Here is a 21,799-nt window from a genome sequence, read left to right on the forward strand (position 1 = left end):
TTATTCAAGAATTATCGCAAGTTCTTTACGAGTACAAAGACCAACTATATCGGTACACTTTTTTCCCTCGCGAAGTGGTAAGTGCTTTACTCCTTTGTCTTTTGTAATATGCACAACGTTATCGAAAATCACTGAGAGGAATTTGATGACGATCGTTAAACATGCAGGTTCATTGAATGTAGTTTGTATTTCACAAACGACATATTTCTTTCTTCGAATCTTTTTAACGTAATTACCACTTTATATTTTGGAGCATAAATATATTTATTTGACGTTAATGATTCAATATACTTGGCTATTGCATACGCGCAAAACGCATCGTCTTTCGAAGTTCATATTACACTAGACACGTACGACTAGTGACCTAATAATGTATGACAGTCGCGTATCAGCATTTGGACACGTAATTAATTATAAAGATACTATGATTTACATTCATCTTATTGCGTCAACTTGTCTCTATTTCAATTAATTAGATTTAAAATCATAATTAGATTAGTATTAAATTGTATTTTTATTAGGCCTCGTATTGATTGGTTTATACAATACCCGTTATCAAATATCAGATTTAATACAAAGAAGTCACTTTCTACAAATAAATTAACATCCAACGGGAAACCATTAATCGAATAAGAACAATAATCGCGTGAGAATAAACATTTATTTGTGGCGAGAAAAAAAGAATTAATCACTTGACCCGTGTTAGTACGTGTTAGTTGTGAAGCAATAAAAGAAACTAACTACACAGCCAATATTAAATTTAACGATTTAATATTGCATCTCCATTTTCATGTGATCCCTAATCGTTAGTTGTTTTAAAACGGACCAGCCAACAAAGTGCAGTTCACTTTGAGCTGGACAGTTAACATCTCATCGGACGGGTCGAACCGCCTACCACCGAATAACACGTGAAATATGTGACGCTTTTTAATTAAAATTAGATTTAAGTTGTTGATAACGAAATTTAATTATTTACAGCAACTTAGAAAAGTAACTGGCCGAATGTAACGGAATCATAATTCCGATTGCAACTTAGTTTGAAAAATAATATATGCGGTATATAAATATATAAGCTATTATTATTATCATCCTAAGTAAGCCTATACATATTTTAAGATTTTTTTATATTATGTTAATAATTTTCATTATTAATGGTTGTCATATAATTTTATATAAATACGGTAAACCACTCTAAATCTGTAGTCTTCGTAACACTTCTTCAGTGGTTTATTTTTTGTGGCATTTCATCGGAACATCGTTTGGCGGTACGAAAATTATATGAAATCAAACAACGTAGGCGGTACGGCGCCTTCCCAAATCAAGTTGTTATAACATAAAATATAATAATGAATCCCCATAAGGCCCTCTGTTTTGCAAAAAATGGTATACCACACGCATGCACCCTCATTAATTTCCTATAATCTAATATAAAAGAAACAACGTAATTTGCGCACAAAATAACCGATTTCATATAATGACTTCGTTTTGATAGAACGTTTTATAAATTCTCGGAACGGTAGAGACTGTCAATAGGTTGGAAAAAATATTTCCTTTCGAGTTGTATTTGTTTAGAATTTTTTGTTATATAAAAAATCAAATCGTGGGCTAAGAGAGATGGAGTACTGTTTTTGTAATCGTATTCAATATAATGCCCAGTTGGCAGTTATTGTATGACTAGTTGTTTTGTGACAATTCCGTTTGCATAATTAGTGGATAAGTGGCGTGACTTGTGGTTTGAAATTACTCTTGTTTTTCAACTAGAATTAACGAGCGGTTTTTGTTTTAGAATTGAAGATATTATCATAACACCTTGGTATTCGAAATGAAGTACATTTTCCGTGTGTAAATTTTTTATTTGTATATATTATTTTAGTTTTCTTTTTTTACAAAAGCGAACAATTTAAACTTATCTTAAATTGTATCTAAAGTTATTATTATCTGTATTATTAAAAAATAAAATGTCAGAACACTATTTTAAGAATTAACTGTGACAAAAATATAATTTAATTTTAGTTGTCACATTATTAAAAATAATGCAAGAAATATCTGCATTAAACCGTGACGATATAAATACTAATATAATTATTATTCTGGTAGTATTAAATAAAATTTACAACTCTGCGCATTTCAATGAGTTTGGTTTTATTCCGATAACTTTATGATTGCACAGTCATAATAAAAGTGGGTGTTTCTGAATGACTGGTATTTAATACGCTTGATATTAAAATATTTCTCCCCATTACGTACATAATATTCATTAATTATTAACATTATTAGTTCGTAACGATAGACAACACTGTTTGAAATGTAAAAAAAATGTTACATAATTATAAACTTAAAAAAAATTGTATTTCACAATTTTACTGGTTTTTGTTGCGTTACTAATCCTCATTTTCGAAAGTACGGAACAACCTCTTTATTAAAATTTATATTGAATTATGTATAAGTCAAAATTATTAATTTTTATCAATAATACGAGTATTTCAATATATAAATATTTTTGTGTACATACAATATTTCTTTTAATTCTAATAGCATTATGGACATAAATACTAATGCATTAAGTTCCTTAAAATAAAAAAAAATGTACTACTGTGTAAGAACATTTATATAGAAACGATTTTGTTACAGTTCTATTATATGTGTAGGTACATGATTATGATACAATCGTTTAGTGTCATTATCATCGTTAGGTCAATGCTCAATTATTTAACCGTGACATGTTTTAATTAATAAAATTCGCAAACGAAAACAAACAAACATGGACTATAAATTTCATAGTGTTATCTCCTATTTTATAGTCATCATAAGTACATATGTTTGCAGCAACTAGTTGGGTGGTCCGAGGTGTGTGGATATCGCGAATAAAAATATAATGTAACGTATGTAAACATTTACTTATTAACAATGCAGCGTTTCGGTCAAAACTTTTCCTTTTATACTCATTTCTTGGTAGTATACGATATAAATACTACAATATAAAAGCCATAATACCAAAAAGCAAAAAGGTATATATATGCTTCAATTGCAGACAGAAGTAGATATACAAATTTTTGAAAAGTCTATACATGATATTAAATATATAACAAGTATATGTTTATAGCATTTTAATTCAGTACGCTCATATGCTGCTGCGTTAGATGGAAATATATATATACCCACAGAGTGATATGTAGTCATGTCAAGTGTTGAATTTTTATGTCGACTATAGACAATACCTCCAACTACCCCATCTAGTATAACGGTCGTGCAAGTATACAGTTAGTTATAAAATTTATATTTAGGTTCTTCAGACTAGATACTTCATTTAATGTATATCATTGGTTTCAGTCTTTAACACAAACTCTTCGTGATACATTTTCATAAACTATTTCATGAATACAGACTACTGCCAGAGACTTCATTTCTACATCAGATTATTATATATCAGTCTTGGTACTTTCATGTCTGCTAACAATTTTCATCGAAAATTTTTTCCTCAAGTCTAAACCAACTCATGTCGTAGGATGACTTTTACAATTATTAAAATAAATATTATTTCATATAACAAATACAGCGATCACTAAAAGTGAAGGACTAATACGTATCTAATTAAGGTCATATTTTAGATAAGATATGCATACAGCACTAATGGTAAACTAGCGGTTTCAGCCTGACCTTAGGCTCAGATTTCAAATCTCGTATCAGTTTTGGTGCTAATGGCTTTTTCCACTCTTACTCATAACGATACTTGCTGTTAAAACAAAAAAAAAAGGATTCTATTTAATTTTTAATAAAAATTAGTTTCTATCTACAAATATCGGATTTACTGGGCGCGACTTAGAATTTTTATACTCGCAATATATTTATAACGATTTATATCGAAATTATATAAAAATACTGAGTATCTAAGTAAATATAGGTATACCGATAAATGTATATGTCAGTAAACAGTGCCTTAATATATACAATTCATGAAATCAAACACCTTTAACTGCCCTTGTATCACCTCAGTTCTGTTATTTTGTTATTATCTATATAGGTTTAAAACAAATTTCCAATTGAGAAATTCTGACTAGAAACAATACTGTCGTTATCAGTCCTTTAGTGATGTCCGCAATGTTATCAGGGGCATTTGACCCTATTTCAATTGACAAATTTCTTAATCATATCGCTCGATAACACCACACCACAAGCCCTTCAGTGTGACTCTAAAGCCTATCGACTTAGAATCGAATTTCCAATGTTTCATTTAGTGCTATTGACATAGTTACAGTACTTAACATGTCACCTACATCCCCGTTAGATTTGTAGGTCTAGTGTTTCAGAAAAATGCATCTGTCACGCATTATCTAAATTTTGCTATCTTTAAAGCCTTCAATCATGACAGGATCTAAGGGCATACGAACAGATAGCAATGGCGCCTATTATATTAGATAATTGAGACTTGTCAAATGTCTGCAAATGTACGAAGCAAATCGATCCACTGTGCATGTATGAAGATATTTTCACCTTTAGAGAGGTACGCTTTTTCAGACTATAGCCAGATTATTATGTACAACGTAAAGGCAATATCTTGAGTTTGTTAACTTTTTTATATTAGGTACCAGGGCTGTCTATTATCTAAATACGATTTCGAACTTCAAATTGAAATTCAAATTTAACTAGCCACGCAATCTAAAGTGTATATTTTCATAAAAACAATTATATTATATCAAATAAATCAGTAATTTTCTTCTTTTATATATTAAAATTACGGAGCGTCCTTTTTATTCCAGTTCTTATTTTCAAATGTTTTTTTATACTAAATTCGAAATTTAAGTGGCCACATGTATTTATTTGTGGCCAGTATTACCGAAGCGCCCTCTGCTTCAGTAAGGAAGCCGGTGATACAACCTGCTTAGACTTAAGAGGTTCGGAATACGGAAAAAGTACTAAATGTATGTTGACAATATAGCATGCAAATAAAGTAAGTAACCCTTTTTAGTAAAATAACCTACTTTTAGCAAGTGCTTTGTTACTAATCATACTTGTTACTTTACGTATTCATTATTTCATAACTGCCTCATATTTAATAAGTTTAATTAAAGCTCTTTAAGATATCTTAGAAAAGAAATTTGAAAAATATATATCTTAAAAAGTAAATAAAGAGCATTTAGAACAGTCGAGTTGATACTTTGTTAATTTTTTCTGGGTGTAGCCCGTAAACCGTCCATATATCTTTGAGTTTTTAATTGAAATGGAAACAATTATTAAGGAGGTAAAATTAAGTCCGTTGTCTTTCTACAAAATAGTCGTGTATCAAATTACAAAGCAAGTAGGTAAAAATACAAGTACAATGTACAATATACCACTAAGCACATTAAGGTTTTTAATTTGACAAGCTCTCTTAAAATGTAGCGCCACTTACAACTACTCAAAACAATTGTACCAATTTACATAAATAATCAAAGTTTAGAGACGTCTGGAAGTGTTACATTTTGAATATTGAAATCGACATAACATATATAATGGAATATTACCAAAAGAATTATTATCTTTTTCATGCGTATAGTATCACGTAACAGTCAATCGTTACATGTGTGCGTATAGTAGGTATATTTAATTATGTTTACGTATTAAAAATATTAATTAATTAAATTATTATCACAAGCGGAATATATACTTTAAAGTGTATCGTAACCATCAGTTTGGTGACAATGTCTAGTTTTTTAATTAATAAAAATGTTCGATGTCAATTCGAACGTCTTGTTTCTGGAATTATAATCCCGACTTTATTACTGTTAATATTTTTAAATAAAACGTATTAAATTTTATATTATTTATGTATTTCATATTTATTACGTTTAATTTTTTTACATGAAAAATTTAACGATAGAACGTAGGCAAATCAACCGCTACGTTCGTGATTCATCATAATCATCGCAGCCCGGAAGACGTCCACTGCTGGACATAGGCCTCCCCCAAAGATCTCCACAACGATCGGTCCTGCGCTGCTCGCATCCAATGCCTTCCAGCGATCTTGACCAGATGGTCGGTCCACCTTGCTGGAGGCCTTCCCACGCTGCGTCTTCCGGTCCGTGGTCGCCACTCGAGGACTTTACTGCCCCAACGGCCATCTGTCCTACGAGCTATGTGCCCTGCCTATTGCCACTTCAAAGTCGCAATTCTTCGGGCTATGTCGGTCACTCTGGTTCTTCGGCGGATCTCCTCATTTCTGATTCGATCACGCAGAGTAACTCCGAGCATAGCCCTCTCCATTGCCCTCTGAGTGACTCTGAGCTTGTTGATGGGGCTCATAGTTAGCGACCACGTCTCTGTTCCGTAAGTCATCACTGGCAACACACATTGGTCGTAAACCTTCGTCTTGAGACACTGCGGAAATTTGGACGAAAAGATATATCGGAACTTCCCGAACGTTCGTGATTAAAACAAATAATTTAGAAAAATAGTTCCGATTAACAAGCGATATAATACTACAGTGTAATCTATGGAACAGAAAAATACTTTTATATTATATATTTTTATATTCTGAATTATCCATTGATACTTAACACGGCAAACTCTTTTGCCAACGTCAATATAGGTATGTTTGCTGGAAATCTAATATCATAATTACTACTTTACTATAATATTACTTACATACTTTATAGTACTCGGTATTGCGGTAAGCTCTTCCGATAATGTGGAATTATACTTGTAGGAGATCTAGTGTATAATTGTATAGTAGTCTAATGTACTCTATTCATGTCAATGCCACCATAGTGTTGCGGTCATAATGCGGACAAGACGGCAACTTGATAATGATGATGGATCAAGAGATTCGCAATGGAATGTTTCGCTTATCATATTTTACTTTTTTATGATAATTCTTACATATAAATATTGTACTAAGGCAATGCTACCTTAGTGGTATCTCTATGAATTTAAGGTCGAAGGCTCTTTGTTTGAATCGTAAGGTAGACAGAGTCATCTGAGTCAGTAGATTAATGATTAATATTGGTCATATATTATACTAATTAAAGAAATAAGTATGTTATAAGAAATCAGACAATTAATTTCTGAATAGAAGAGAACCTTAAAATTAGGTAACTAAATGAAATTTGTACATTATATACTGCTCTAGCAATAAGTATTTTTTTTAATTTGCCATATTAATATATATTTTAAGTATAGAGCAATAAATATTTACAAGGTTTATTATAGAAGAATATCCAGCCGAAACCTATGAACTAAACCACTCTCACCTGAAAGAAAGTGGAAATCTGAAAATATTTTTGGTAACTGAATTGTTTGTATGGATGTAACAAATATACTAAAATTATTGCACAACTTTACGAGCATTTTATTATATTTGTGTTCTTTTTTTAACATGTAAGTAGATATATTATTAATTATATATATTTATACTATACTAGTTGATGTATGATTGTGTGTATTTTATATCGGGATACGTATATTTATTGTATCATTTTATGAATAGGGGTTCTAGGGATAACTCAATACACTTATACATATATAATATAATATAAAGCATTGTAATACTTGTTGCTTGATTTTAAAAACATTACTATTTTTCCGATAAACAAATAAACAAAGCAGTAAACTTATCTTCTTTATTGTGATATTATTGAATTAGTAGAATGATTAAGTTAAGTAGTAGTTCTATGAGGCTTATCTGCATGTATATTTTTAATCGAATTATAATAATAAAAAAATCAATAATTATTTTTTCGTTTTATCATTCTTAGCATTATAATTTGAAAAGTGTTACATTTTTTTACATTTCTTTGGTGGAAAACAAGCGTACGGTTTATCTGATGGTGAACAGTTACCGTAGTCTATGGACGGGCCTGAGATACCAAGGGTGTCACGAGCGCTTTGCCGAAGCTTTTGCTTAAGCAAGAGAACTTTGTGAATTAGTTTATGGCAGCATTACAGCAGCATAGTCACAAGGTGTCTATGATGCCTAATTTATTATCTTCCCCTATTTCAGCCCTCCTAGATTATTATTATTATTGATATAACAGATAGCCTATGTTTGTTCCTCGTGTTACTGAAAACTAATATAATAAAATTTCAATAATACAATGAAAAGATAAAAAATATAAATAACTACATGTAATCATAATCATCTTGAACAATTAAAATATCATAACAACTCCCCATAAAACTACATGAATTAACAATATCATCAATGATTATGTCCTGTCAACAATATTGCCTCGAATAATACGTATATTATAGTTAATGTATTCCTGGTCATAATTATAGGGCCTTCATATTTTCCTTATCAATCTTCCTCATTCATACAAGAATTTGGTGACGTCACTGTTGCATCAAGACTTAAGATTGAGTCTAATCCGGCATTTACGACGTATTTACAATGTACAATACTATATATGTAGCAGACGAATAGTGTATACTAATATTATAAATAAAACCTATATTATATTTAGGAAAACTAATACTAATTTTAAAATGTCATAATAGTGTCATAACATTAATCAGTGTTTTAAGAATGCGAGCTTCGTTATTTGACTACACTGCAATGCTCGGCTTCTAAACATTATTTTCAAAACGGCAGTTGATAATAATTAATTATATTTAAATATTAGCAATGTAGGATAAAGCTATTAAACCTAAAATTTAAAAATACGTTTCAATTAAAAAAGTTATGTCGTAAAAATAACAAAACTTCCATTTTCTAAGTCGGGCGACGTCAACAAATACAGAAAATTATGTTAACTGACTTATCATTTAAAAACACTTAACTAGATACTTTAAGAATTACCCTAACTAAAAACAATTATAATCATAATGCAATAATAGACAAATAAGTTAGCGGCCCCTTTTAGAATTTTAAACTCTTTTACTACATTTAGTAATTAGGATTAAGATGTCTAGTTAATCGTGTTTACAAAATAAGTCCTTTAAATCTCTTGCTATATCCTGTAGTCGGGTAGGCGCTTGCTTTCACGGGTTTCTGTTTCCATTGTCACTTTGACGTACAATAATATTTTATTATAGAAATAGAATCTCTATTTTTTACTAGAATACATTTTATATATAATTTTCTTCATTTCTTATAGTGTTGTAACGAATTATAAATAATACATTTCGCATAAGGTAATAAATATCTAAAGTATGATTATTGTATTGTCATAAATATATTTTTATATATTTCTCATAATATCGTCTAGCGTATTAGTAATATCATTAGGTACATTGATTCCACTATCATGTTGCGTGGGTGGAATCAATAGATTGATATCGGAATCCGTTACATTTTAGTGTAAAAGTGATAAACTTTCTAACATGCACCTAATATAATGAAAATAACGGTACAACAGAAAAACCTTCCTTGAAGTTTTATCTTTTTTATATATAGCCTCGTATTTCCATATGCGCATTACAGTAATCAGTCGGTATTACTTACGCACAAATATCCATATTTTGTTATTATAATATATAGGAAAAAAAAAACTTTAAAATCTCACTGTAATGTGTGTCTTTGTGGTAGGATTTTCAATTCCTACAATATTTTTTCTCATGTAAAGAACTATAACTGATTATTATAATTTATATTATAAAATTGAAACTTTTTTTTCTATAGCAGTTCTCGTTGGGTGACATTGAAAACAGTTCCCCAGCTACCAAGGAAGCGTTCTAAAATCTAGTCCAAGATGCCGAGACAAATACCACCTACCGCAGCGTTATCCCATGAGATTTGTGGCTCGATTACACTCGCTTATCCACAGTTCACTCTTGTTTATAAACGACGCCACACTTAAACCTTGATTCTGGGATTTCGCTTTATCTAAATGCAAGAGAATGATAATTAGCCGCCGTATATCTACTAATTGAAGCGCCGCTTTTAGATTGACATAACAGATTTTTGTGACACACGTACTGTACGAGTATATACGTTTATAATAAATTTTATACACGTGAATTATTGTGTAATTAACTAAAACTTAAGTAATATTTAGTGACAATTTTTTTATATTTTAATCTAAATATATTATATATGCTGTGCTCGCGGTTTCAACCACGCTATATGTTGTTCTGATGCATAAGCTATATTACTGTAATGTTTTATCAAAATCCGTTCAGTTGTTTTTTGCGTGAAAGAGTAACAAACATCCCTACTTACAAACTTTCGGTTTATAATATTATTAAGATAAGATAAGATTTAAGGCATGATAATAATATATCTGTTTGCTTTTTGTTATTATCTTTAGAAACATATAATTATTATTGGCGGTATCCTTGCAATATGTTCCTTTTAGTGTATAAGCAGAGTGAACAAAATGCTTTAACCCTATGTAAATATTTACAAATAACTCGTGCTTCATTAATTTTAATCTACGACATCGGATATTAAGAAGAAATTCTAATAATATTATTGTTATTGTAATATCAATTATGAGTCAATAAAACGCCCACTTTCCATTACGTTTACATTGAACGCATAATTTTAAAATATTGTTTATAATATTGCAAGACCAAAGTGCTAATTAGATTTTGATGCTATGTATGATAAATAAACAGGTGGATAGCTGTTTATTTATCATACATAGCATCAAAATCTCTGAGGTTAATAGTAACTGAAGATCTACATTACTTATAGTTTTTAAATAAAACTAACCTATAGAATTCTCTGGTCCTAGAAATAATGAGGTCCTTGTTATTAAAGTTGATTCTTGCCGCAAGTAAAAACCATATTGATAGTAGGTATATTAGTATTTTTAATAAAATTTATCATTCGCAGTGACGAAAACGATAAAATAATTTTAATGATTTACTGTTTCGAGTATCTATTGTCGCAAATCTGCACGTGTGACACGGGTCATTTGTATCATCTTCAAAATTCATTGCCACTTTTAATTATTCTTTGACGCACATTATGTAAAGCGGTTATTACAATATTTACTATATCATTAGTGTATACAAGGACGTTATGATAACGATTGTTTCTACCCAAATATTACACGAGACACAATGGCTTCTTCTATTTAATGTTGACAATATGAACTCCTTAATATTTGAGATTAGGTATCCATAATCACAAAAATTATACTTTACTAGAGCTGTAAGTTGTAGAAAATACTTTTCGTTTCATTGATCTTTCACTATGTTTACATACATAAAGTGCGTACCTACATTTGTATATATATATGTGAGTATTTTGTATACGTATATATGATAATATATGCCAATAATTATATGAAAAAAACGACATGACTAAAAAAATCGCCTAAACTACACTTGTCAAAACTTCTCATTAACATAATCATAATAAAAATTATATAATTTCATATGCTGTATTTTATTAAACAGAATATTAGTTATTATTATGTTTGTTAATACCTACGTAATCTTTAAAAGTATATTCAAATAATACGTGCCCATACAATACCTACTTAAATAGTTGAATATTTTTATTTTAATACAACGAGATTTAAATATCAAAAAAATACACTGTACGAAGTTTTACTTGAGTATAAAATATATGACAGGCTATCATTTAAGAGATTAAAGCTCAAATATTTAAAACTAGATAAATAGTAAAAAACACGTAGTTTGAAACCAGTTTTAAATATTATTATATCATTTCCATTGTATTTATTAGAGACTGATGTTCGAATAGGAAACTAAGATCACAATTTTCCTTACCTACTTTTCTTACCGTTTTATAGATTGGCAACATTGTTTGAGGAATGATAAATTGATCCGAAAATTATACATAGTGACAATATCATTAATGAGATGAGGCGAGTAGTTAAAATAAATCAATTCTCTTTATTTGTTTGAATTACAAGTGGTTTTTATAATACTCTGTAAAATAATTTAGTTTCTTATTTTAAAAATAATATTTTTGATAATGATTACTGTCTTAATTACATATATAATTTATAATCGTACGTAATAAATTTAAATAATATACAAGGTCAATAACTATATCATTACTTTGTTAAATAATTTCTAAAATAATTGTGGAATTATAGAATAAATAAAATCTGTTACTATACTATACTGCTACTTTTAAAAGGGAAACATAAATCATCATAAATAAAAGAGAGATTAAGCTATCTACGGATTTATCGTATTTTAGCCAATAATCGTGTTTCATAGAATTTAGACATATTGTGATAAATGTATAAGTAGATAACTGAGCATAAGGTACATATATTAATTGTTATCGAAATTAGTTTTATACGTTTCTCATTTTGATAAAAATCAATCAATTGAATTTGTTTTTGAAACACTGTTAATCCTAATTGAATATTTTATTAACTTATATGAATTGTTGTATACTGTAGTGCTCTTATATGTAACTGAAAGTGCAACCAAGCTAACGGCCTACTAGATCGTTGGTGCTATCACAAACATCACGTCATCAGGTGTCACTGTATACTCATCATGCGTTCCTAACGATTAATGCCAACGAATATATTACATACCAAAAACAACTTAGAAAGTAAGCTGCCAGCGGCACAATTAAGTGAGATAAAGGTACGCAGACGACTTTGCACAAAGACTACCTCGGTATACGCAATAATATACATTATTATGAGCATTACGTTTATCGAATCAACAAAACCAAAGTTGTAATTGATAATGAGTTTCATAGAGTACCATTCATTTGTTATTCTCTCATTTTACAATGTAATTTTCATACTGTATAATGTTGCAATGAAAATTCAGTCGAGCGAGATTGTACCGATAGTCCGATAACAACTATAATCGGACAATGACCTCAACGTTGGTCATTCATAAACTTCGGTTTACATATATTAGCTTCTTGAATATGTACTGTATGATGTACCGTCAGCATGTACACTACGTACGTCTGTCATATCTATTCGTATTTACATTAGTGAAGTGATTTTTATTTTTTAACCTGCATTAACCGTCATCATTATTTAATGTGTCATGACTGTATGTCAATTGAAATTATTGAATTTGATATTGTTATATCTCTATAGATGTCGAAAAATATGTAATTTAGTAATAGTATCTATATAATATTACTAAATTACATATATTTCTAATTAACCGATTCATAGTTTCTTTTTTTCTAGGCTTCAGTTAATTAAAGCAGTCTCGCGTATTTAACACAATAATTTATCGATAAACAGCTACAATTAATGTTACTTGTGCAATGTGCAATGTAAAAAGAAGGACAAATAGAGATGTTGCCATATTAGATTCATCCATGTTTGCAATCAGTTAACTATACTGATTAATTATAATACGTACATTTTAATTGTAGACTTTTTATCGAAGGGACCTATTAACTCTCTGTGTTGAAGATTCTTTTTTATATATATATAATTGAAATCGTCAGTATAGAAAAAAAGATTAAGCAAGCCGATCTTCCACCTGATGATAAGTGGTAACCGTCGTCTATATACTTAGGATTAATCATGTGTTATCCGTAATATTATTTACGAGTTACTATTCCGAAGAACATCATTATATGTAACGTATATACTTGAACGATGTTACCGTATGGACTTGAAAGAAATAAATATTTCAGAGCAATTTTTTGAAACTGCAGTTTATGTTTTATGCACTAGTTCACAGAGCAAAGAATTGCATAGCCGTAAATTTATTGAGGAATGTCAAACAAAAGTGAAATTTCATGTGTCGGCTTCTCTTCAAAGAGAAACGTTTGCCGTGGCGACTCGAGATTATGTTGTCTTTACAAAATTAGCCTTCGTCTATTACGTAGTTGGGCAATGTTTGCGCACTTGACTAGTTTCGAAAGAAATTTCGACCCTGTTTACATAACGCAACATGGATATGGGAATATTAATTAATTGACACTTGATTGCTATTAGTAAAATATTTGTTTATTGCTGTAATGTACAAAGATATCACAAATGCAGTTGCAGATAGCAGCAAATAGTAAATAGGCGATGAATATTTAACCGACTTCTAGAAGGTTATCAGTTCAATTTCTTTGTCTTTGTATTTTTTGCACTTATATGACAAATTTTCATCAGAATAAATTTTGATTATTCTTAGTCAACAGGATTTACTGTCATGTTTATTTAAGACTAAATTTGCTAAGTTACGTTAAGTTTTTGCGAGAAACTGATACATATTTATTTTACTATAAACCTCTATCTGTTTTTAATTACAATATTTAATCAAATTATTCTTACCCGTATGATATAAAAATGTAACGAAAATTAATGATACTATTACAAAAAATCTCTTATATAACTAAACGCTCTTATCTGCCATTATAATTTCTATCCTATCACTTTCTCGCACTCTCACTCACTTATCATCAAAATTATAACGAATTTATGTTCTCGATACACCGTGCTTGGATTTCAAAGTATTTTTATTTCTTTTAATGTTAATTGAAATGACATGGGTGGTGTCACGGGGAACGTGTTTAAGTACTTACCTTTTTATTAATTCTTTTTTTTATTGAAGTTCCATCGATTTTGGACACCGAATTCCATTTAACATTAACTTTCCTCTTTTATATCTTTAATCAATATGGCAGGTTTACATGACGATTAAAACGAGATTATTATCTTGTAGTTTATAATTGATTACTATCTGAAATAATCTAATATAAGATCTGTATATATAACAAGTGAAGTTTTATAAAAAACAGACAGAAAAAAGTTTCTATTGTATCTTATTATATAATCCTATTTTCTTTGTAGGTACTGCACCTATCGTAGAATAATATTTTTTTTTATAAATATATGTTACAAACTATGTGTAAAATTAACTAAAATTGTGTAAAATCAATTATACGAATGTAAACAAGTCATCGAATAAGGTATAAACTTTCTCAATTATAACATTTATAAAAAAGTAACATGATGTGTTAGTTTATAACTAGTTTTAAATTTTAATAATACAAGTACTCATTCATTATAAGTAATACGCCTAATTTCAAGGTACCTATGATAATCGTATTATATCACACAACATAATTAGTTAACCTGTTACTACATATGCATATGTGGTATATATTATTCTATTTAATATTGCGCGTTTTTATAATCTAATATATTTATAACTGTAAATAAATATATTAAAAAAAATAGTTGAAAGATATTTATTTCAAAGACAAAAAAAATGCAAATACATTAAATATAGATACGAATAATAGGAATACATAAAATTATGACCGCATACTTAACAATTCGTTTACACAGAATACCAATCTCTGGTAGACTTCTGATAAAATTCTAAGTTGGCTTCCAGCAACATGTAAACCAATCCCTTTTTAAGTATAGAATATCTAACCTCCAGCAATAAGTTAATATTTATCACCTTTTTATTTTTATATTTTATTAGTGTTCAAATATCATTAACGATTATTTCATCGTATTCTACATCACGGTCTCTCTCTAACATATTAGTAATTGAATTTATTATTCAGTGGAATCAAGCGGCGTGATTCAAACGAAAAAATATGCACCCTGGGTGTAGGAATTACCATAAGCGGGAGTAATGATTGGAAATTCCACAGATATTTGCTTTCTATTTAATAATCTGTGCACTTATGAGTCAATTAATTCGTAATATCCCAGGAGGCCGAGAAAGTTGGTTAATCGATTCTGTTTACTATCTACGATGAGTATTTTCGTCCTTCTCAAAGTTAATAATTTAGAAATTCAGTTGAAATATTCTACTTAATATTCAAAACCTTTATATAAATTTTAATTGTGATCTATATGATTATATTATTTGTAAAAATAAAAAAAGTCTATGATTGTTTTATGTATTACCGGCGCTAAATACATAAAATAAAATAACAGTTTTGATATTTCATTTCATATTCTGTAGATTTGAAAGGATTTGACAGTTTATAGTTCATATCGTTACCTCGGCAAGAATCATCTTGTATTTGTAAAACATACAATGTTAAATCCTGTTATGTGTTAGTTATTATCAACATTAAAATATTTCACAACTTTTATTATCACACTTAACTTAAGCCAAAGTGAATTTTAAAAGGTTTATAAGTTATAATTTTGTTTGGTTGCAGCGAATCTCACCATCAGCACACGTGGCTTCAGTCTAGAACTGCTCATCCACTCACCCATCCAGGACATGTACCTGTGCTTCAATCGATCCAAGCTGGTCGGCAGGCGATTGGTTAGTATTCTGTGTATACTAGAGAATAGTATAAATAAAATGTAACTGTAAACAAAGTATACAGTATACTTTGTTTACAGAGATCGTTTACATATTAATACGTCTTTATTAATTTAAAAATAATCTGTAACGAAAATTTTTATTATATTTTAATCTATCTACTCAGTGTAATATTTAGGATCAGAAATTATAGGTAAAATGTATATTAAAATACAATTACCTCTATCATGGGATGATAGTAACAACAGGATAGATATGTAGATAATTATTTATATTCCCTATATATATATTTAAAGAAATGTCTTTATTATACTCTTATTACGAAAGATTTATGACTACGATAATAGATTCCAATGATGATGATGTTATATTGTTGTGACCAGCACCGTCAATAACCATATAATCAATAAAAAATATTGTTCACAGACACGATTTCAAGCGGAGAGACAACCGAATTGTTTATTCAAAGAAGAATTTGTAAACGGCTACAACAGATATCACCTAATGAAAAACGAAGATCGCTACATAGGATTCAACAGGCGAGGCTTGCAATTACGTCGAGGGAAAAGCCGCCTTCCAGAGCGTGTGCACAAGTGCTTGGACTTCATGAAGGTGGCCCGTGGTGATGACTTTAACTTGGACAGGCACAATACCATGCTTGCAGGAGACTTACCGAAATGGCGGCCGCAGCGTAGACTCCGACCCCCGCCGCAGAACTCCATCAAGCCACCGTGTCACGGCGTCCGCCATCACCACGGCAGGTATCAGAGGCGAAAAAATTGTGACGGGACATAGGTTGTCGTCGTCGTTTCATCATCAGCTCATTTACGCTTCTACGCTTCGCGCGTTCTGTTGCCAGCTGTAGATGGACATTGTGAGTGGACAGAGTATTAGTCAACTATCGCAGTATTATTACAGTGACGAGGACTGGATAGCGTTAGGTTAGGTGAGCCGCGGTGGCCGCGGCGGCGGCGTCGGCCCGCATGAATGGTAGCTGATGCGAGAGAGCAAACATTTGAATGGGAGAAAAAGCCGAGCCGGGACGACCGACGTCCAGACCTGTGAAATTCCTTAAGCTCGTGTAACATCGTGGCACTCGTTTGCTCTTGTGCCTGCGGTCGAACTCGTGCTCTAAAAGGAAAAAAAAAGTTTTCTGTGGAAAGAGCAAATAGTAATCCCGCCAGTCACGAGTCTTCTGATAGACCACCGCTGTTGGTTCGTGGAGGTATCACCGGTACTGAAATCAGCTCTCGAGGAAGGAAAACATCTAGGTAGCGCGCGTAGCGCATTGTGTTTATATTACCTACGATTGTTCCGGTTGGCTCGCCATAAGTGTAGCAAAAAGGCCTTTGCGTCAATTCTCAGTGTGTTATTATTTAAAACGCTTTACTGTTAACTTAAGAACCGATCGTGTTACGCTTGTAAATATATTAAAAATAATTGTGTTTACTTATTTATCAAAAAAAAAGTTAATCAGAAATTTATAAACGTAGATCTTAGTTGTAAAATTGTATTAAAATGTTTTGTATTTAATTATGGGTATTTAATCTATCCTACCAACCGCTCTCTTGTGATTAGCCACAGTTGATATAACCTAGATTTCTTTAACTTCATATAATGAAACATTTCCTACTAACATTCATAATATGAATATTATTTTCTGTTCATGATTTTGATTGCATGGTTTCACGAGTTCTGTATATATTATTTTAAGAGTACGCCAGGGAGTGATAGATTTTTGAATCTCTCTATATTTTTTAAATCAGTTCGTACTGATTGATATTCTCGATTTATCATAATGGAACCCAATGATTTGTCGCCTAATTTTCCTAGATAACAATGCAAACATTTTGTAGTAATTCTATTGTACTAATAGCCATTCCTGCAATCCTATTAAATAGTGAACCTAATACCTAATGTTAATATATTAAGATCTGTGCCATAGTGTGGTGGCAGTGTACGACTTTGCGTTGGAAATGTAGTGTTTTAAGTTTGTCTGTAAACTATGAGTAGATAAAAATATATAACATAAGGCAATATATTAACTGAATTAAATTATTGTACTTCTCAAATCGGGATAAAAATAACATAACAGATGTAAAAACGGTTTAACATTTCACAAATTATTGTTCTTACCTATTTATTCCATTTAATGATACAGTAAAACAAATTGAAGTTAACGCTATTGATATGATTATATTGTTATTATTATCTCGATATGAAAATTATTACAAAATCAGTCAAACTAAATAGTAAATGTAATACTTTTTCTGTATACCATATATACTAGGTGTATAAATATGAAACCGGATGATTTTTGAAAAAAATTGTCGTTTATACTCTAGACACATAGGGGCGATTTTATTCGAAATATTTTCCTTCGTTAGCCACACAAGCCTCCCACCTCTCGGGCAATTTTCGAATTCCGCGGCGGAAGAATTCTTCACCTTTTGACCCGAACCAATTTACGACCCATTTTGACACTTCTTGAAAATTGGCGAAGCGGTGCTCAGACAATGCGTGGCCCATTGATGCGAAAATGTGATAGTCGGATGAAGCAAGGTCTGGAGAGTAGGGCGGGTGGGGTAAAATCTCCCAGCCGAGTCCTGCGAGCACTTCTTTTGTCGCATTTGTCCTGTGAGCCGGGGCGTTGTCGTGTAGCAAGATTTTTCCCTCGTGCCTTTCCTGCCATTCCGGGCGTTTTTCAAGCAGAGCTGCGGTCAAACCTCTCATTTGTTGTTGATAACGAACCTGGTCGACCGTCTACTCGAGCAGTTCGTAGTACACCAGACCCTTCTGATCCCAAAAAAGGCAAAGCATGGTCTTTTTTCCAAAACGATGTTGCTTCACTGCTGATTTCACCGAAGTACCTGGATCAACCCAACCTCTAGGTCGCTTAGGATTCTCGAAATAGATCCACTTTTCATCTCCAGTTACAATCCGGTGCAGAAATCCTTTCCTTTCGAACCTGGCAAGGAGCATCTGACAAGTGGTTTCTCGCCGCTGTATCTGTCTTTCGCTCAATTCATGTGGGACCCACTTCCCGAACTTGAGAATCTTTCCCAACGCCTTCAAGCGTTGCGAGAGGCACGGTTGGGTCACGCTGAGTTGCTCTGCAAGCATCTTCTGTGTCTGACAAGGGTCTTCTGTAAGCAGCGCTTGCAGCTCTTCGTCTTCGAACTTTTTTGAGGGCCTTCCACGCGGTTGGTTCGTTACGTCATACTGACCCGCTCTAAACTTCTTGAACCACTCAAAACATTGTGTGCGGCATAGGGCATGATCGCCGTAAGCTTCCACAAGCATTTGGTGACCTTCCTCGGCGGTCTTGTGTAAGAAAAAACAGAATAGAAGATTTCCCCGCTGAACCTCACTTGACGGCATGTACCCAGCCATTTTCGGCGGTAATATAAAAATTATCTAAATGCAAAAGTGGCGGCTTTTTGATTGGAACTCGTAGTCGGATTCCTCAACAACAACATACAATAAGTTTCAGCACCGTAAGCAGACCACAGCGATTTTGGCGGCACTTTTAAGAAAAATCCGGTTTCATACTTATACACCTAGTATATATATATATATATATACAAATATATACTCGTAATACTGTACATGTGAGTAGAACTGAATGTAACTAAATGTTGTTTTCTTCATATCTCGATGTTTCAGTGAATGCATGTTTGTCTTTATGGCAGTTTAATATTGTCGAATAAATGTTACTGGTACACTTTGTCAGTGTTAAAGTCGCTTTACATTCCTACTATATTCCATGTATACCTATCTATTTGCAGTTGAAGACGTTAAGACATTCCAAACAACATGTAAAACAAAATATGCGCTTAAATACATAATGAATTTTGTTATATAGTGACACTCTATTGTATTACTGTGTCTAATTATAAGTATTCAGACGCTGAACGAAATCGTGTAATGGCTAAGAAAAATTACGAAATTAAATATTTAACTCGCAATCTGTATTTTTTTTACTCTAATAATTCAAATTTTAAGACCATGCGTAAAGTTTGGTGATCATACCCAAATTCGGCATAAAATGTATAATACTGGGTTTTTTAGATGATGGAATAATGATTCCATCTGGCTTTATGGTGTACGCTGGAAGCATAAAAGGATGCGTTTGAAATGAGATCACTGAATCGAAATCGTATGGAACTTACCATGAATTAACAACAACGGTTAATTTATGTTAATTTCGACAAAAGATCCATAACGCTAGTTGTAATTAAATTAGATATATTAAGTGCTACAAAAACCCTAACTGCAAATCCATGACAATTTAAAGATCAATATGATTAATCAATATTAATATGATAATAGCATGTGAATAAAATCTATCAGTTACAAAAATATATAATTTAAAATGTAGTGTATATATGGATTTTATAAATGTTGCAACTACATGTTACTTTCCGTGATATTTTAGGCGAACCTAAGTTAGATGTTGTTAGCGCCTGATTATTTGATTTACAATTTAGATTTTTAGATAGAATGAATAAGAAAAGGTCTACAGTAATAAAAACAGAATGACCTAGAGTGTAGAAGGAAATCTATTTACAACATTAAAACCTTTATGTTGTAATAGTTTGGTACAGACCTGTTTATTTTAATTTCATTAGTACCTACATTGTCTAAGTTTAATATAATATCAATCATTATGCACAACATAATTATATTTAAAACCTTTAATTTGTACTTATATAACAACTTTAACAAAAATCAATATTATTTGAGAAAATTTATGACATCTTACAAAAAATACTATACTTAAGTAATTAATTACTACTTATAAATAAACAAAAATAAAACAATGAATTTATATTTATTTTCAATTAATTTTAATTAAATTCAATATAAATAATAATAATTTATATTGAAACTATAAAAAAAATTAGGTGATAGTTTTTCAGAGTACATATGAAATAAGTATTTTTTGATACAATAAATAATTTTACTGCATTAGCAATAAACGTAGAACATTATAGTTATAATTAATTTCTGCTAATTCTACGTTTGTAAATTAGCAGAAATTAATTATAACTGTTGCCAGAAATAAATTAATAACAAAATAATGTTTTCACATATATACCTGTTATTTGTTCATATTTATCTTCAAAAGTAGCTTGTTGGGAGCGGCGACAAAAAAGGGCGATATTTCCAATAATCGCGCCGGAAGAGGGGCGTTTGCGGGTGAAATGTAACATTATGAACAAATAGGGTAAAGTGGGACTAACTGGGTATGATGCCGCGTCGCCGCTCGCCGGCCGATGCGCGTGCGGCCATCGATTAGCACCTCCGCCCGGCAGCGACTGAGGAGCGTGGAAACGTAGAGTAGAGTGAAACAGAGGTAATACTTAAAATTTATTTATCTTGAAGTCTTAAAAACTTACTATTCATAATTATATGAATTATTCTTTATAAATTGACACAGTGATGTAGCTTTAATCTCCTATATTTGAAAAACTAATAACGTAGATAAGATATTAAATTTCCACATAATAACTTTAATATGTAGTAAAAAATAGTAATGTAACGATGTCAGTGGATTAGTCGTACATAGTCTTACTTTTAATGATGAAGAGTTCGATTTTCGCACGACATAAACTTTTGTATTCAACTTTAACAATGCTACTCGCATTGTTAAAGTTGAACTGGATGTTTTCTA

At 31.0% G+C, this 21,799-nt stretch overlaps 1 protein-coding gene across 2 annotated transcripts in view; it reads left to right on the forward strand.

The window, feature by feature from the left end:
* The window catches only part of LOC131844972 (uncharacterized), a 115,848-nt gene extending 97,452 nt beyond the window's left edge, over nucleotides 1–18,396 (forward strand). For both annotated transcript variants that reach the window (XM_059193975.1, XM_059193976.1), the window contains exons 5-6: nucleotides 16,013–16,122; nucleotides 16,549–18,396. In XM_059193975.1, coding sequence (XP_059049958.1) covers nucleotides 16,013–16,122; nucleotides 16,549–16,917 — 479 coding nt within the window. In that variant the 3' untranslated portion in view covers nucleotides 16,918–18,396. The remainder of the gene's footprint in view (nucleotides 1–16,012; nucleotides 16,123–16,548) is intronic.
* Nucleotides 18,397–21,799: the final 3,403 nt, after the last annotated feature.

Source organism: Achroia grisella, unplaced genomic scaffold (assembly GCF_030625045.1).
Source record: "Achroia grisella isolate CSIRO2021 unplaced genomic scaffold, CSIRO_AGI_Agris_v1 utg445, whole genome shotgun sequence".
NCBI classification, from domain to species: Eukaryota; Metazoa; Arthropoda; class Insecta; order Lepidoptera; family Pyralidae; genus Achroia; species Achroia grisella.